The 18,744-nt window shown below is 54.0% G+C and overlaps 1 protein-coding gene across 2 annotated transcripts in view; it reads left to right on the top strand.

Moving 5' to 3' along the window:
- The window catches only part of COL27A1 (collagen type XXVII alpha 1 chain), a 129,010-nt gene that overhangs the window by 27,241 nt on the left and 83,025 nt on the right, over positions 1 to 18,744 (top strand). For both annotated transcript variants that reach the window (XM_054584494.1, XM_054584495.1), the window contains 7 exons: positions 331 to 384; positions 1,846 to 1,899; positions 10,469 to 10,513; positions 11,129 to 11,182; positions 11,603 to 11,647; positions 14,599 to 14,652; positions 15,535 to 15,579. In XM_054584494.1, the coding sequence (XP_054440469.1) occupies positions 331 to 384; positions 1,846 to 1,899; positions 10,469 to 10,513; positions 11,129 to 11,182; positions 11,603 to 11,647; positions 14,599 to 14,652; positions 15,535 to 15,579 (351 nt within the window). The remainder of the gene's footprint in view (positions 1 to 330; positions 385 to 1,845; positions 1,900 to 10,468; positions 10,514 to 11,128; positions 11,183 to 11,602; positions 11,648 to 14,598; positions 14,653 to 15,534; positions 15,580 to 18,744) is intronic.

Genomic DNA, 18,744 nt, shown 5'->3' with positions numbered 1-18,744 from the left:
GCGGAGCATGGCTGAGGAATGGGCTGCAGTCTGTGGAAGGGGCAGAGGGGACCCCGTCTCTGTGCTTGGCTGGTGGAAGAAAAGTCCAGTCTGGGCAGGATGGCTGGGACCAGCTGACCAAAGCCTTGGGACCCCAAAGGAGGGGTTTGGACTTTGTCATCATGCAATCAGTGGGGAGCTATGGAAGGTGTTAGAGCCTGGAGTAATGGAGCTATGTGAACAGGGATGGATGGGAGGGTATTGAACCATGGGACAGGGCTTAGAGCAATGTGTGGGGAGACAGCCTCGCTAGAGGACTCAGCAGCCAAAGCAGAATTGTTTTTGTTTCAGGGACAGAAAGGGGACCCGGGGCTCTCACCAGGAAAGGCCCATGATGGGACAAAGGTAGGTTTCCAGGGACCCCAAAGTTCAGGGAGGCAGGGGAGTGGAGAGTAGAGAAATGCTCTGAGAGAACCCCCAGCCAACAACCCGGGTTGCTGCTTGACCAAGGCAGGGAAGTGAGAAGGCCTGGGCAGATCAGGCCTGGTTTGATATTTTCCTCAAAGTTCTTTGGCCTTTCCCCACACCAAACCGAAAGCCATTTCCTGCTGTCTTCTGGGTTGCAACCAATAAAACCCACAGAAGATTTTGCCCAAGGGCACTGTTGGTGAATGTCCTTTCGCCTAATGCCTTGCATGGCTTTCGGTAGGGCCTGCTAGGTGACCCTTGGCATCCAGAAGCTTCCTGGTAGCACATGCTCAGGAAGCTTCCAAAAGACATTCAAAGTGCCCTCTGAGGTTGTTAATAGACATGTGTGTAAATTTCTAGAGGGTGGGAAGGGAATGGGCCAGAGGTTCAGGACTCCTGAGCTCTGAAGGGCTATGAGACCAGGATTTCTCCAATGGAAAAGAAACACTTATGCCAGAGGATTTCACCCTTCCCTGAAGTGCCCACCCCATAAACTAATATAAACTAATCAAGGGGCCTGGAGGGAATGCCAGACATTTGGGAACAGGAGAACCCAGAACTCCAAGTAAGGTCCCCCAGCGTCTCAGACCTCCATGTCCTGGAGGGAGAGTTCCAGTCTGTCTGGCTTCCTTCTGGACTCAGCCTAAGAGTCCTCCTGAACACTGCTTTTCAACCTAGCCTCCTGGGCTTGATTTCCCTAAGACATGGGTGGCTCATTCCTTTACATCCTCACTGATAAGTTTTTCATTCATTACCCTGGATGTAAACAATCACAAACACTCCCATCTGCTCCTCATTGGAACCTCATAAACCGCGGCAGATGAGCCCAGCTTGCAGATGAGGAAACAGAGGCCCCAAAGGTGGGAGGCTTTCTGGAGACCACACAGGTGGCCAGGTGCCGAGCAGGATGGGTAGCCAGGTCTAATGAAGTCCAGGGGCCCAGGCTTCTCTCTTGCTCTGCTGGGGCTGTCTGTTCTCAGGTCTCATGGTGGTGGCAGAAGTGCCTCCTACTGGTGACCATCATGCCCAACAAGGATAAAGAATGCAGAGAGAGAGCTGATGGGAGAGGAACGGACAAACTATTGTAAATGCCCCTGGAGCAGTGGTTTTCGGAAAGCCATTCTCAAAATAGTTAGCAGCAGGACCCAGTGCCCAAATGACATCCTATGCCAAAGCCCAATACAGAAAACAGACCAGGTGGGGAGACTGGGTTAAGTGGGGCGGGACTGGGTATCTTGCCCGCTCTGCTGCCCTCGCCCTCCTCAGAGGCACCTAGTCTCCTCTGAGGCCTCCGTGAATCCTGTTTACAAACAACAGGCCATGAGAGGTCACACTTTCAATTTAATGAGTGTTTCTGCTCCCCTTCCCCCAGCTCACCCCCTTGTCTCTGTTTTACAGGGCGACATGGGCTTGCCTGGGCTCCTTGGGAATCCAGGACCTCTTGGACGAAAGGTACACCTTGGTTTTGAAACTTTGCCTTGCTTGGGTGGCTTCCTAGCAAGCGGTCACCTGGCAGGACCTCCATGAACCACTGCCCCCGACCCCTGTCCGCTTCTCCCTGGCCCTAGCCCAGCTCCCTTGGGCACAGAGAACTTTGGTGGGAGGTGCGAGAGGTTTGCGAGGGTCTGTGCTTGCCTGGGGTGGGCAGCACCATGGCTTGGAATAGGCCCCCCTCACCGTGGTTAATGAGGTGTGACAAGAAGTGGCCCCGGTTCATTGTCCTTCCTCTAGGGGGCCAGATGCTGCTGGGAGGCCTCCCTGAGGGGTGCGTGGGTGGTGGAAGGAGAATTCTCAGAGCCAGAAGGGCCTGTGTTCTCTTGGCTCCAACTCCAGCTGACTGAGTAGCCTTGGGCCTTGGTGTTCCCTCCCAGAGCCTCAGCCTCCTCCCACCTGGGCTGGAGACAGTAACCCCCTTCCCTTGACGCCCTGTCTGCGGCTGTCTGTGTGCAGCAGGGACATTGGGAGAGTGGGCTCTGGCTTCAGTCAGACCTGGGTTCTACTCCCAGCTCCCCCAGCCCCTGGCTGCGGGACCTTGGGCAAGTCTAGACCCTCAGTGCGCCTGACGTTCACCCCTCCCTGGCATGCTGCAGGGGAAGGCAGATGCTCTGCAAATGCAGTGAGTTCTCGGCACCTTCTGAGCTGCTCTCCTGCGGCCCCCACCCCCATCCCCGCTTCGGCCAAGTTGGGCGTCGGGGTTACTTCTTCAAATGCCCTTGAGGGAAAGTCTGTCATTTTCCTCCATGGTGGGTGTCCAGCTTCCAGTACCCCTAGATTTCTCTCAGCTTTCCAGCCAGGGTCCCTCGTCCTTCAGATTCAACTCGAGCTGTGCCCACTTCAGGAAGCCCTCCTGGAACCGCACGCAACCTTCTGGCCAGAAGTCTCCACTCTGTTCAAGGACCCCTTGCTTATCCTTGCTTAGTTATTTTTACCCTGAGTCCAGCTTCATTAGGCTGTGCTGGTCTGGTTTCTCACCTTCCCTACTGAGCCTAGCACGGGACCCTACACAGTAGGCGTCCGGGAAATGGGAGGAGCACAATGCAGGCCAAGGGTCAACTTGCAGGGAAATCCCCCACTGCTGATGGGTTTTCCAGCAGATATATCCACGTAGGTCTCCCTGTCTGAAGTTTTTACCCTAGCTTCCAGCTGTGGCCACAGCTTCCGTCTCTCTGGGCCATCTGGTTCTCATCTGGACAGCTGCGGGGCCTCCTGGCTCCGTCCTGTCCTTGCTCTGAGGGTCCCCGTGGCACAGGGACTTAGAGCATCAGGTCCCCCTCATCCCTTTCTCCAGACTGGAGCCTGTGGCTGGCTGTGGGCTGGGGAAACATGGAATTTTCTGGCTCAGAGAACACCCAGGGACTCCCTCTCCTCACTCACTTCCCCTCTGGGCTCCAGCACTTTCTGATGGATGAGGTGTGAGTGGAAAGTCTCCTTCCAGTCCCGGCTCATAAAGCAGCTGGTGGTGGTCTCTCTCCGCATGGCGGTGGGAGTCTAGCAGAGGTGGCAGGAGATGGGAAAACAGACCAGACTGGCTCCTGCCTGGGTTCCAGGGCTCGCTGCTCTCAGCAGATGCCCAGGGAGGCCAACCAGGAAGGACCAGCTCACCTGAGCAGGGAGGGCTGTCTTTTGTAAATTAAGGAAGAGCCTCCATGTGGCTGGAAACCGGTTTGGCAAAGCCAATTACACCCTCGGGTACCCACTCGGGTTGGCCCAGTGAAACACGACGCATTTGGTCTGTGGCAGCCCTGTGTCACCTGCTCATGGAGGGCAGTGGCAGTGCGTGGGGGACCTTAGGTCTCCAGTGATGGGGAAGCAGGACTAACAGGGAAGCAACGATGCCTGGAATCATCACTGTTTATAAGCCGTCCCTCCTCCATAAGCATCTTTGGTGACAACAGTGGCCACTTTGCCCTGGTCCTGCTGGGTCGCTTTTCTGCCTCATCTCATATGGGAAACCTGAGAAGGAAGGGGACATAGGTAGGTGAAAGGTAAGGTCAGCATCCTCGTAGCTCGCCAGCATATTGAATTTTGGTGTCACCTCAGAGCAATGCCAATAATCCTAGTCATTCTGTTGCTCAACAGAATTGACTGAATGCCCACTATGTGCCATGCACTGAGCTGAATAAATAGACAAAATTCCTGTCTCTTTTCCCAGAGCTTTTATTCTTGTGGGGAAGACAGAGAATAACAAGGTATATTAGAAGGTGAAAAGGGCTATGAGACAAGATAGGCAGAGAAAGGAGATTGGGTTGAGAGGGCTCCCATACTAAATAGTGTGGCAAGTTAGAGGGGGCACAGAGTTACTGTTCCTCATCACAGTGTTTCCTCCCAATAGCTCCTGAGAGGTAAGGCAGTCTCATGCCACTTTACAACTGAGGAAGCCAAGGTCTCGTTCATTCATTTATTCATTCATTCATTCTACCACTCAGTCATTCAGCAAACATGTACCTGTATGTGAGGCCCTGTGCCAGCAATAGTGTTCAATGCAATTGAGATCATTGAGGGGCATTGAGGAGGGTGAAGTCTCTGGTTCGCAGCCGCACACTGCTTTAGGTCCAGCTGGGGAGCTCGGGCCCTACCTCAGGGACCCTGGTTCAATTGGTCTGAGTGGGACCCTGGCACAAGATTCTCAAGTGCAGCCAAAATTGAGAGCCAGTGGTTTAATGGAAATACTTTTCAGGGTCACTAAGTGGTGGAGTTGGGATTTGAACCCAGGCCTCTGCTCCTCTTTTTCTCTCCACTATGCTGAATGACACAGCTTCTCAAGTAAGAGTGGGCCCATCAAGTGAAAAGAAGGCTCCCCACATAATGTTTATTTCTTTGTATCCACCTGCAATGCTCACCAAGGAGCTTCGCCGATCTGATTCCCAAGGGGTGGACAGGTGCATAGACCAGGTCGGACAGACCTCGGTGGAAGTCAGCTCTGCCCCTTCGCTGCTATGTGAGCTTAGTCCAGAGGCCTCACCTCACCGAGCCTCGGTTGCTTCATAGAGTGGTGGGAGGGTTCAGTAAAATATTACATCCCCAGGAGGTAACAAAGGGCTGGCTCATGGAAGGCACTACATACCTACTTGTTCAGTGAATGAATGAATGATCATGCTGATCTTAAAGGAGAAGCGCTGAAGGTCTTGCCTGCCTGGTCCCATCAGTCATCTTGCTTAGTGACCAATTAACCACCCTCCACTAGCCAAGAAGTTGATCATCTGCACCTTGGGAAGGTGGAGTCCTGTGCTGTCCCTCGTCTGACTCCTCCTTTCCCTCCTGTAGATCAGTGCTTCTCAACCAGGGACGATTTTGTGCCCCAGAAAACAGCAATGTCTGGAGAGGTCTTTGGTCATCACCACTGGGAGGGGGTTGCTACTAGCTTCTAAAGGGCAGAAGCCCGAGGTGCTGTTATATATCCTACCACGCACAGGACTGCTCGCCCAGCCCACAGAGCAGCCGTGCTGGGGCTGAGCAACTGCTGTGCAGAAACCCTCACTCCCCACGGTCCTACACGCGCTTTGCCGCTCATTCCTCCTGGCCCCTTCCTGCAGCCCTCACCCTGCCCATGAGCCCTGCCTGTGCCACCTGAGTAGACTGCCCCCCGTGGGAAGCTGTGATATAGTGGGAGGGCAGAGGGGGCCATCGGGGAATGTTTGGGGAAGCATGGTTGAGGCTGCCTGAGGCAACCTCCTGCCTTGCTGCAGCACTACCCGCTCTACCTGGATGTAGCTCCCCCAGTTCCATGCAGAGCCTTTACCGAGCACCTTCTCCAGGCTCCCCTCCTGCGGAGCGGCTTGGGGCTTTGGGGCCCACACCCACTGCCATTCCAGCTCCCCTCTGCCCTTTCACCCAGCCCCTCCTTCAAGGCTCAGTTTAGATGCCGCCTGCTTCTGTTGGACTGTCTGTATTCTCCGAACACTCAGTACTTTGCTTTCGTTCCACTTACTGTGTATTTAATACCCATAACCTGAACTCACCAGAAGGTGCTGGGTGAGTTTGTTTTGTTCACCAGTGTATTCTTAGTGCCTAACACAGGGCCTGGATCACTTCGAGGGTTCAGCAAAACTCTGTGGAATGAATGAAACATACAGAAATTGTACCTTCCTGCCCTGATGTCCTAAGTGTCCACTGAGCAGGGTTTTGTGTCAGATACCTTGGCTGTGCCATGATGGGACTCTGCTTCTGGACAAGGCGCATGTTCAGAATTCTGTCATTTCTGTGCCAACAGGATACTTTGAGAGTCTGAATGGGGAAATGATACCAGGGACCTACCCGGTATCATGTAATGGGTCACCCTACCTCTTGGCATGTTTCCTCCTTGCTGATCCTTTCTGTTAAGTGGGGCCCTCTCTCCTGTTGATTGCCCCATGGGGCGTGTGGGCTGCAAGGTGGTAGGGAAGTCTCATGGAGCACTAAGCAAGTAGGGTGCATTCCATTCTCCTACAAGAGAAGCCAGGGCCTCCTACCGGCTGAGGTGGAGCCTGGGTGAACGCGTTGGTCCCCAGGACCCCTGGGCAAGGACAGGATCTCCCTCCTTTCTCTGCCCGAAGCCCAAATAGCATCCCAGCCGGCGGGGAGACTGTCTGCAGCAACAGTGAGGTGATGTCTGGTTTCTCCTTGTGCATTGTAAGCAATGATTAATCTGGCTCCCAAACCAAAATATAGACTGAGCTCTATTATAAACACGGGTCCTGTGGAGACCCGCCTGCTGGGCGGCTGGAGGCCCCTTGCGAACCCCGTGGTCCCTGGAGCTGTCCTGAAGCATCTGCTCTGCCCTAGTCCCAGTCAGACGCTGATCACACATGGAGCAATCACTGCCCGTGGGTCCACCTTGCGGTCAGTGCCTGCCCCATAATTGCCGGGGCCCTGGAGAAGATAATGGTTTAGATTGTTGCAGGTCCTGGGGCCCTGTCATTTGAAGCTATTTGGCTGGCCTCAGCTTGGTAAATAAACACTGTTAAGGTACTTTCAGGGAGCCCACCCCACCCCCACGCCATGGCTGTGCTCCGTCTGCTGCTCCTGTCCAGCCAGGAGAAACAGGTATTCATGGCCATGTTCAAGGTCCTTCAGGATTGGGACAGACCTAGGGATCGTGGCCTTCTAAACAAAGCACAGCCCAGCTCGTCTAGAGTTTGGGGAAGAGTCCATGCTTGGCTGTAACTTGCTAAGTGATTTTGGGCAAAAGTCTCTTCCCCTCTCTGAGCCACAGTGTCTCAGTCAGTCCAATGAGAAAGGAGGTTGTCACATTGATAGCTTAGGTCGCTTACAACTCAGATACTCCAGGGTTCTGTGACCATCCTCTGCCTCAGTAATGCTGTAGTGATCTGTGTGCTCTGTCCTGAGGAGGTGGGGCTATAAGGGGGTCTTTCTCTGGGCAGCCCTGTGGCTCTTCTAAGTGGGCATCAGGCCTCGGTATGTATGTACGGATTAGAGTCACAGCCCAGCACTGGCCTTGGGCATCTGTGTGGCCTCAGGAAAGTCACTTTACCTCTCTGAGCCTCAGTTTCCTCAGCTGGAAAGTGTGCCCAGTAATTCCTACCTCTAGGAATGATTGTAAGGAGTTAATGAGCTGATGTATTTAAGGCTTTAGTACCGAGCCAGGCATAGGGCAGGCCATGGTTCCTATCCTTGATGTTTCACTGGTTTTCCTTTAGCTGTGTCCTGAGTAAAGGGTTTACTTGAAATCTCTCCCTGGGATTTCACTGGCCACAGTTCTCTGCTCAAGCATTGGTTTCCAAAAGGTTTCTTTGTGGCTGCTGAGGAAGTTCAAGGAGCCAGTGACACCCAGGCTCCCTAGCTGCCTTTCACACTTCTCTTGGGATCCCTGCCTGTTACTGCTTTGGGTCTTTGCAGCAACCCCTGAAGGCAGGCAGAGGATGGCTGCGTGAGGCTCAGAGGGGGCAATCGCCTATGCCAAGTCACACAGCCTAGAGCTCAAGGCTCAATTCAAAGCCTTTGCTTTTTCTTCCTTTTCTGCAAGCTCCAAGTGGAGGAAGATAATAATGGTGATTACACGGATCATATCATGACACATCCCTGCTCAAAACCCTCCGTGGTTTCCCGTTATATTACCACCCTGCAGGTGCTGGCTTCCTGCTTTCTCCCTGACCACTCCCGCCTTTCACCGTTCTGCTCCAGTCAGAGGGACCTCATTCTCTCCCGAGAGTGATCTTGCCTCAGGGCTTCTGCACCTGCTCTTCCCTCTGCCGGGAATGCCTTTCCCCAGAGAGCCAGTCCCACGTGCGACTCTCTCACCCCACTCATCTCCTCGGAGCGGGCTTCCCTGCCCGCCCATTGCAGGCACCCCCTCCCCAGCCCCGCTACTCTCTGTCCTCTAACTCTGCTCGCTTTTCTTCAAGGCGCTGGCCACTACCCCACGTTATCTCTTTTTAAAGTTTTATTTTGAATTAGGGCTTAAAAAAACCGATGAAATTTACCATCTTAACCATGTTTAAGTGTACAGTTCAATTGTGTTAAGTATATTCACAACATTGTACAACAATCTCCAGAACTCCCGCAAACCGGAAACTCTACACCTATGAAAACGACTACGCCCCATTCTCCCTCCCCCCAGACGTTATCCTTTATATTTACTTGTTTTTATAGCTCCTTAATTGGACTGTAAACTCCATTGAGGCAGAGGATTTTGTCTTCTCATTCATCCCATGTGTAGAATGGTGCTGGCACTTAAAAGTTCAGTAAATGTTGAATGAATGAATGAAATACAGGAAGATCACAGTGCTCACAGCAGCCAGTCTTTACAGGCCTCTGGGATCTAACGGTAGGCACTGTGCTAGTGCTTCACACACATTATATCATGCAACCCATGAGCCACCCATCATAGCCCCAGCTTACAAAAGTGGCAACCAGGACTCAGAGGTGACATCGGTGGCTGCAGGTCACACAGCCAGCCCACAGTGAAGCCGGAGAGGAACCCAGAGCAATCTAAACCAAGGGATCTTAACCATGCTGCATGCCCGCCACTGGCTGTGGTCTGTGCCTCAGTTTGCCCACTGGGGAGAAGAGCACACGCCCACGTCAAAGAATCTCACCCGGCCATGCTGAATCCATCTCATGGGCCCTGACTGAGATGGAATCATATCGCTGGGCAGTCTGAGGCATGAGTAGGTGCAGAAGGAATGCTTGTCAACTCCCCAAATCTCCTGGGTCAAACTGACTCTGCTACTTATAATTAAGAGTCCCGCTTCTTGGGGGCTTGTTGGGGTGCTCTGTACATGCCTGGGATGTCTGCAGGGTTTTCTGTACAGCCTCGGGTGTCAGAAGGACCATGTGGTGAGTGTGAACCTGCTGGTCCTTAGCAATGGAACCCGGGGTGAGTGGCTTCAGTTCTCTGAGACTCAGTTTTCTCCTCTGTAAGATGGAGATGATAATCCCTACCCATACTTTGTCTGGCTGTTGTAAGGGCTAGAGGAAGTCACATAGGTGTTGTCTTGAGTAAACAACCATAAAGGGTCTGCCGGCTTTGTGTGTGTGCGCGTGCATGTGCACTCTAGCATCTTGTGTAGCACCCTCTGGGGGAGCCTTATGGCTCTAGGTCTCAAATGCCAGAGCCGAAGGAGACGCAGAGTTCAAACTCATGTGAGGTCCAGAGAGGGAAGGGCTCTAACCCACACAGAGTTGCCCAGTCAGTCAGAAACGGTCTGAGTCATGCTGAGGGCTCCCTGTGTGAGGGGCTCTAATGGGGATTAGTGCTACCACCCTGTCTGACATGAAGACCCCTTGATCGGTTGTATCTGACAACACCTCTAAGCTGATGGAAGCTTGATATCTGGAGTTTCTCTTTGGAGAGCTTCCAACTCATGAAATGACTGAGGAGGGCAATCCCCAGCACCACCTGAAAACATACAGTAACTTTGATTCTCTTGACCTAGAGACCTGGCCTTGAACCATGGGGACATAGGGTCAAGGATGGTGCTGGGATGTTGCCAGATTCCTTCTCCATCAGGTTTTTGGGCGGCCTCTGTCCTGTTGGAATAGTTGCTGGAGCCAATGAGAGGAAGGCAGGCAGCTATTTTGGTTAATATATTTGGCCAATACGTGTGAGCTCTTTTCCAGTAGGGGGTTCCTGAGAAGCGGCAGGTCCTGACAGAAGGTTCCAGAATCTCAGGGTGGTTGGGCATATCCTAGACCTTGAGGTCCACATCAGTCCAGCTATCCGCTGAGAGCTCCCTCTACCCTGGCTTCTGACGGTCTCACCCTCTCTCTGGATTTGGAAAGAATGGTTAGGGTACAACATCAGTCTGTCCCAGTTGCCATAAGTCAATTAAGCTCACAAACTCTGCCCAAGGAGTGAACAGTTCCTCTGATGCTTCTGGTCTAGAACCATTAGTAGCAGAGAGGAAACCATAGGCACCGGCTAACCCTGATGTACATGTATCCATTCGGCCGGTGTTTATTACATGCACTATATCCCTGCCATGGTGCATACGGTGCTGAGAAGGCAGGCTGGGAGGCTGGGCCTCTGCGAACCACGGGCCCACACGTGTCTTCCTGGCTGATGCGGTTTCTTCCCCCACAGGGATACAAGGGCTATCCTGGACCGGCGGGGCACCCCGGAGAACAGGTGAGGACCACAGCCTCAGCCCCACCCTGCATGCCCTCCTGCATGCCAGCGCTGGCCTGTCCCTGGGCCCCTCCCTGGGCCCTGCTCCATGAGCGAGCCCCAGAGCCAGAGCCTTGTGCCTCCCATCCTGCTGCGGTCCCCACCCCACCCTGCCTCTCCCCCTGCCACATCTGCCTGAAAGAGCTGGAGTCCACGCCGGCCTGGCGTTGGCATGAGCTGCTCAACTCCGCTCAGAGCCATGAATAGCTGGCCTGTTCCGGGCGATGTTAGGGGATATTATACACGCCGCCACGGGGTTTGCAGGAATTTTGGCTCCCCTAGCCCAAATCAAACAGCAGTGCTGCCAGCGTGGGAGAGCCAGCCAGGCCTCCTCAGTGTGTTCTTATTCCTGGGCTGCCAGCACAGGGGGTTTTGTCCCTCTGAGCTGGTCTGACCGGTTTCACGGAGGGGTGGGCTTGGGGGCCCCGCAGGCCGGTGGCTTCCCCTTCCTCCCATTTCGTCTCACATTCCCACCCTTCTCTTTGTCCATTGTGAGCCCCAGTCCCCCGCTACCCCTTGGACCTGGAGCTGGGCAGGGTCTCTTCTTGCCTCATGTTTCTCTCTGTTCCTTTGCAGGGGCAGCCAGGACCTGAGGGCAGCCCAGGGGCCAAAGGTTACCCTGGCAGGCAGGTGCAGTATATGGCTTCTGGAAGCTCTGTGGCCATGGTGGTGTGGAGATGGCCACAGTGCCCCCAGGCAGAGGGAGGTGGTGGGCTGGGAGCCAAGGAGCTGCACCTGCTGGGTGGGCCCTGAAAAAGGGATGTGCAAGGAGCTGGAGCCAGGTAGCAGGGCAAGGATGAGAGAATAGAAGAAAGGAGTTCTGGTGAGGTGGGGGTGGGGCTCCAGAGGCTCCTCCCACCCTATCTCTCCTTGAGCCACTCCCTCCTGAGATCCTGAGGTGGATGGGGCTCTGAGTAAAACTGTGAGTCTCACCCACTCCCATTCTACAGAGGGAGCAGCTGAGGCCCAAAGGAGACAGGACTCACCCTGGGTTGTTGGCCACAAGTAGAACGTCTCCATATGTCCTTGCCCCTCTGTCTTATGTTTCAGGGGTTACCTGGACCTATAGGAGACCCTGGCCCCAAAGGCAGCCGGGTAAGTGGGCCTTGGCAAGTGCCATACAGGTGGGGCCCTGGGGGTATTACCTGTCCTTCCAGTGGGCCTGAGAGAAATCAGGGCTGGAAGGCCTCCACCCAGTGCCTGTGGGGGGGCTGGGGCTGCGGCCCTCCCACCTGAGTGCTCCCTGGAGAGCAGAGGGACAGCAGGAGGGCCCGGTGTGGCGGGACTCTTGAGCCAGGCTTGAGCCATGGCCGGGCAGACTGGGCAGCAAAAGGTCTGCTGGGGGCTCAGCCACAGTCCAGCTGCTATGATCTGGCATTTGCTAGCCATGTCCCCCAGCGCATCCCAAGTGATGGGAACCAAAGCCAAGTCACTTTGTGTATTTGGAATCCTCAGAGTCCTCTCTCTTGCTCCTCATTGGGGGTGATGGGCCTATCATTTTGGGGGGGCCAGTGGTGTCTGATGGCTGAATGCTGCCTAGGCCTAGAGGCTGACAAAACATCAACCGTCCCCCTCCTCCAAGAAGGAGCCAACCCTGCCTCATTTTGCCCGTCTTTATAATGGGAGTGATGTTCATCCTTCCTATAGCATGGTTATGGGGATGCCAAGAATTTGGAAGCAAGTAGTGCTATGGAGGGACCACCAGGTGGGGGCTCCCAGGTGAGCTGTGGGGCGGTAGAGAAGGTTCTGGGGATTTGAATGGAAGTAAGTGGAGTTTGTAAGGCTAAGAGTTGATCTGGTGGAATCCTCTCTTGTATATCCAAGGAAAGAGGGGACCCAATGACCCTAGTTTGCTAAGGTGGAGCTAAGATGAGGACTCAGGGGTCCTGAGAACTGGGCTCGCTGCTTTTCAAAGAACGCTCAGCAAGTGAGTTACACAGTTTGCAGTTAGGCCAGGTCCGTGTGACGTGTCCTCTACTCCTGAGCCAAAGCTATTTATGGCCATGATCTCGGCTGTAGTCCCAGGAACTAACAGGCAGCTGTTAGGGGAGCATCTGGGAGGTAGGCAAGGGGGTGAGTGGGCAAGTTCCCCAGTTCCCCAGCTCCCCAGGACGTGCTGGTGCTGCTGCTGATGGTGGTGGTGGCGAAGGCGGTGATATGCAGGGGCCAAGGAGGCTCCTATCCTAGGATGCTGAGCTTCTCTTAATCTAGCTGTCCCCACAAGCTGTGACTCCAGAGGGTCCTTCTGAACCCAGCAGGGAGGTCTTCTTAGTTCTGCCACAGGGTCCCTGATCTGCCAGGGGGACAGGGAGAATAACAGGCAACTGGGGCTGCTTGCTGTTTGCCATGCTGGAGGCATGTTGAGGCCACATGTGGAGAGGGAACTGGTCTGGCCCAGCACAACCCTCTCTAGGGTCCCAGGGCCCTGAGCAGCCTGTGGGAACCACGCCATTCTAGCTGCTGACCCAAGCCTGCCATCCCTGGCCTCGTATTTATGAAGTAGGCAGACAGTGGGCTTTGGGGTCAGGGCAACTGGCTTTGGGACCTGCTCTGCTATCAACCGTCAGTGGGATCTTGGGCAAGTCACTGGAGCTCTCTGAGCCCATTTTCTTACCTGTAAATCTGGGTTATTAGCCCTGCTTGGGAGGATCACCAAATGTCACTTGCTAAGATGATAGATATCATGCTGGATGCTAAGGAGAAGGCTTTGTGACCTCTTGACCTTTTAGGGAAGGAAAGATGGTTGTAAGCCTGCATTGTTGTTTATTTGTGGGAGACAGTAGCAGAGTGGTTAGGAGCCTGGCCCAGGACTCTGATGACTTGAATCCAAATACCAATTCGACCATGTTCTAGCTGTGTGACCCTGAGTAAGTCACTTCACCTCTCTGGGCCTGAATGTTCCCACCTCTACTGGGGGCTGACTCATTATTCGTACTTCCAGGGAGTATAGCGAGGACGCAGTAAGTGCACTAATGCATGCAGACTACTGAGAACTAGGCTTGGCACATAGATGGTGCTCAGTAAATGTTAGCTTTTGTTATAGTTATCCTTAAATCATTCCACCAACATCTAGAAAGTGCAGATAGTGGTAGGAGTCATGGGCTAGATCCTGGCTTTTGAGAAGTTCTCAGGCTAATAGGACAGGAAATGTGGACACAGATAATGAAGATACAGTGGAGAGAGTGATAAATCCTATGAACTGAGGTGCAAAGATGGTGCTGGGGTGGCGGGAGGTGGTTGGCCCTGGCTTGGGGCAGCAGGATTGCTTGCCAGAGGAGAGAGCAGTAGCGCTGGACTTGGAAGGAGTTGCTCTGCTCTGACAGGGGTGGGAAGAGTGTGCCTGGTAGGGGGTAGAGTGGGACTATAGGCTGGGAGACAGAAACTCAGGCACATTCTAGGGTGGTGACAAGTTATATCCCTCTATCTGCAGAACCTTAGTCTGCCCAAGTGAGGGGATGACGGCCAGTCTGCAGGGTCCTTGGCAGGGTTGAACGCAGTGGTACACATGTACCTGGCAGGACATCAGCAGGCTGGGGGGCGGGGGCAGCTGCTGCTATTGCCAGCACTCAGGTGGCCATGGGTGGATGTGAGCCTCGAGGCCAGAGGTGAATGGGAGCCCCACATCCTAGACCTTTGAGGCCTAGGAGGAGGCCCTGAAGAAGCCACAGGTGCCTCCCTGTGTCCCTGGGGTGGGGGTGGGGAGGTGGGACCTGGTACCACTGTAGCATCTAACCCGGTTGAGAGCTTCCTTCCTGCAGGTCCCGGAGCCCCCGGCTCGGGGCGGGCCTCCCCCTGAGAGCGCCCGTGCCCTTCCCTGGCGTGAGGGTATGTGCCTTTGGACTACATCGTGGGAGCCAGCACCATGCAGTCCATGGGCATATACACTTGCCTCAAGGCCTGTGTCGTCGAGGAGCCGCCGGAGCCACCACTGCCACCAGCCAGGAAGAGGAGCCGGAGCGTGGGCGGGCAGTGAGGGGGATGGGATGGGTCGGGCTGGCCACACCCCACCACTTGGCCCCTCTGACCCCACACCTGCTCTTTCCTAGGGCTACATTGGACTCCCAGGGCTCTTCGGCCTGCCCGGGTCCGATGGAGAGCGAGTGAGTATATCTTCGTTGACCTCTCACCTGCCCCTTCTACCAGGGGGAATCCCTCCTAGAGAGGTGCCCTTGAGTTATGTAGGAGTCCACTGAGGGGAGAAGGCAAGGCAGGTGCCTTGCAGACATAGGGAACAGAGTGTGCAAAATCGGGGACACAGGATAACATGGCACGTTTAACAGTCAATACAGTCCGAATGCTGCGTGTGAGGCGGGAAGTAAGGGAGATGAGGCTGGGTGGAGAGCCTGGGCCCAGTTCTATGTCATTCAGAGGTCAAGGTCAGGAAGGGGACTGTTCTGAGACACAAGGAGCTTCTGAAGGGCTTTCAGCAAATGAGAGCTTCGCCCATTTTATGTTTCAGATCAAGTGTCTGTAACTATGGCCTGTGGGCTAGATCCTGCCAGTCCTCTGGCTTTGTAAAGTTTTATTGAACACAGCCATGCTCATATGGTTATGCATCATCTATGGTTGCTTTTGCTCTCAGTACAGAGTTGAGTCATAATGACAAAGACTGTTTGACCCACAGGCCTCTGGACTTTCTTCTGTGTCCCCTCCCTGCCTGAGCCTATATTTGGGAACTCAAATGTAGCATTATCACCCAGCTGGGTATCAAGAATTTTAGGAGAGTAGGAGCACTTATTGAGCACCAGCTGAATACCAGGAACATTGGGCAATTTTGGGGGGCATCTCCCCAGTTCAGGTCCATGCAGACCCCACCTCTGTGGAGTGGAAAGATGATCCGTCTGCTCTGCACATAACTGGTACCTACTGTGCATGTGGCCTGGATGTTAGGCCCTCTGTGACTTCCTTTTGTGGTTGCTCGGGGGCTGGTTGGCCCCTGCAGGAATCCTCTCCTGACCTCTTCCCTGTCTCTTCCTCTGCAGGGCCTGCCTGGTGTTCCTGGCAAGAGGGGCAAGATGGGTAGGCCGGTAAAGATTTTCCGTGTCTATTACGCAGACTCTATGGGGGAACTTGACCTCCCACTGGCCATACTGCCCTGTGTACCTGTGGCCTGGGCATTCTCTGCTTGCTTCTCTGCTCAGCCATCGCTCTGCTTTGAGTGCGTGGGCCGGCACGCAGGGCTGTCTGGGCCTTGCTTCCTGGCTGGGGCTGGGGCTGGGGCTCCCGTGGGCCCTGGGCCCAGAGCCTCTGTGTATGTGTGCACTAATTGCTCTGCAGTGCAGTTCTGTGTCCGGGGTGGGGGTTCTGCTGTCTGGGTCATGCGTGTCCGTTCTGGGGGCCTGCACAGACTGGGGGATCTTGGCTAGGCGTCGGTGCTCCTAACTCAAAGAATAGTTAGTCTCTATGTTGTCTTGGTGTCACCAGTTTCACCTGTGCATACACGGGGCCAGAGGGCTGTGGGGTACTGGATAGGCCCACAGCAGGTGTGACCACAAGAGGAGCTCAGCAGTAACCCCCAATCAACCAGCTTTGCCCATGACTCTCCACTATGGTAGGAATTGTTTTTCCCCTTGTCTGGGCATCTGGGGGGCAGGAAGAAAAAGCCAAGGCATAGAGAGATTAAGTAATTTGCCCATGGTTTCACACTGAGTAAACAATAGAGCTAGGATTCTAACTTGGTTTGTCCCCAGGGCTTCTGGTCTCAGTGATGGCTCAGGTTCACTGGCTGGAGATAATATTGTAAAAGTGGATTCCCTAGAATTTTGGCTTGAGGGAAAGTCATTCATTCCAATGCTCTCACATTCACCAGGGAAAACTTAGGTCCTGAGAGGCAGAGTGGTATGTCCTGGGTCCCACTGCCAGGCTGAGGGAGGCCTAGGACTGTCACTGAGGCTTTGTTCTTTCAGGCCCCGCCCCCATTGGTGCCTTACGGCTCCTAGTCTCTGCCCTGCAGGTTAACACCTGAAAGATGTTAAAGATGTTAAAGATATTGGATCTGTCATCAGCTCTGGGTCTGGGCCTCCCTTTGCTTGTGGTCAGTGGAGAAGGGACTATGGGGAGGTTAGAACTTGAGAATCAGCTGGGAGGGAGCCTGGGAGGAACACTCATGAGTGGCCAGAAGGGGGTTGTCTGTGATTCTGGGGTTGACTGCATGTTCACAGGCACGTACCCTGCCTATTGTAGTATAGAGACCTGGGCCCTTTGGGGGCCAAGTCGGGGATGCAAAGAAAAGCAGAGTCTAGGTCCTGGCTGCAAGGAGCTGACAGGAGGCACCTCACTCTCAGACCTGGACCCCTCTGTCCCCTGAGATCTGACATCTGACCCCTAGAAGGCAAGGAGCAGCTCCTAATGCTTCTGGCTTCAGGCAAGGACACGGAGTCTATGAGGGCTGGGTTGGCATTTGGTTTCTCAAGCCAGGTGATCTTGTGCAAGGAGACTAATTCATTCATTATTCTTTCATTTGTTCATTCATTCCTTCATCCATTCGTTCATTTGTTTGTTTGTTCAATGAATATTGAGTGTGCACTATGGGCCAGATACTACGCTTGGTGCTGAGCAGTGAACAAGACAAAGTTCCCATTCTCATGGGCAGGCAGACAGATGATGATTCATGGGGGAATGAAGAATGAATGATTGACTGTCAGGTGATGTTGAGTACTAAGGTAAAGTAGGATGGGATGACAGTGAGTACTTGGGGTATAGGCTGTTGAATAAGTTGGTTCAGGAAGCCCTCCTCACTTTTTTGAGAGACACAGGCAAGGGGAGAATGGGAGCTCTGTGGCTATCTGGGGAAGAGCATTCCAGGTCAAGGCCACCTCCAGAGCCACCCATGGGGGGATTTGCTCCAACTCCATCCTGGGAGCCTCACAGAGGGTCAGACATTGCCCCTTTACAGATGAGGAGATAGATCAGTGGATGTTGAGGCGGAGGGTCAGAGCTGGGTTAGAATGCAGCAGCCAGAGCTCGTGCCTCTCGTCCCTGCATGCAGCCATTTAGAGGTGGGTTTTGGAGTCTCCTGAGCGCGAAGGAAGCAGAACTCCTGGATGCCCAAGCACACCATGGCTTCTTCTTTACCTGCGACCTCTAGGAGCGTCAACAGGGCCCTGCTTCAGCTGTCCTCTCCCACCCCCTGCTCTATAGCCCCCCACCTCCCCTTTGCTACTTCCAGCAACCCCTTCATCTGCCTGCTCCCTGAACTTGTTTTCTTCTTGGAGCCGAAAGCCTCCTGTTCATGGCTGGGAAGGCGGCGCTGGGTGTGAGGTGCTCAGTGCCATTTTCCCATGTGGGAGTGAGATGAGGCCACGTATTTCTCATTCAACAGAAATTTATTGAGCACCTACCATGTGCCAGGTGCTAGGGCTTGCACTATAGCCAGAACAGATCCCTCTACCCAACCAAAGCAATAATTGAAGCCTTACCTGCGTGGTATTTATACTACATGTGATTCTTCCACCAATTCTTTGAGGTGAGATTGATTTTTCAGATGAGGAAATGGAGGCTTTGACAGCCAAAGCCATTTGCTCAGAGACCTCCAAGGCCTTGCCGACCTCAATCCCTGTAACTGTCAACTCATCTCTGCATCCTTGCTCTGTGCCAGTGACTTCCTAAGGTTCTGTGCTCCTCGATGCACAATGGGGCTGTTCCCTGGCACTGGGGTATCAGGTGTGGGTGGGAGGAAACCCCTTCCCTTCACTCAAATAGCCCTATGGTTGCACAGTACCCCCGAGGGCTATGAACGCCCCCTTAATTCTAGTCCAGCCACCATGGCCAGTGAATGGGCAGGGTCGCATTTGGAGATGACAGAATATTTATGGAATCAGACTTCACATCACCCAGTCTTTTAGGCTTTGTCCCTGCTTCTGCCAGACCTCCAGTCCACCGTGCCTTCAGCCCACACACTCCTAAGTGGTCGTTAGGGCCAGGGCTCCCCAGCCCTTGGTTCGGCTGGTAGGGTTGGGGGCCTCTTCTATGAATGGGTTTGCCACACATCCAAGCTTTGGGCCAGGCAATTCCTATGCACTTATTAATAAGAGGAAATGTCAAGAGAATGAGCTGAGTTCCCTTGTGCCAGATCGCAGCTGGCCTCATTTCTGGCAGGCCTGGTGATGATTTTGCTGTCGTCCATCTCTCTCCAGCAAGCCAAACCTCAGGCCCATGCACACGGCCTCCTTGGTCTTGAGTTTGGAAGGAGA

Source organism: Pteronotus mesoamericanus, unplaced genomic scaffold (assembly GCF_021234165.1).
Source record: "Pteronotus mesoamericanus isolate MK-2021 breed Mesoamerican mustached bat unplaced genomic scaffold, CSHL_Meso_final contig_78, whole genome shotgun sequence".
In the NCBI taxonomy this organism is placed as follows: Eukaryota; Metazoa; Chordata; class Mammalia; order Chiroptera; family Mormoopidae; genus Pteronotus; species Pteronotus mesoamericanus.
Note: the sequence above shows the minus strand (reverse complement) of the source record. Positions and strands in the feature narration are given on the sequence as shown.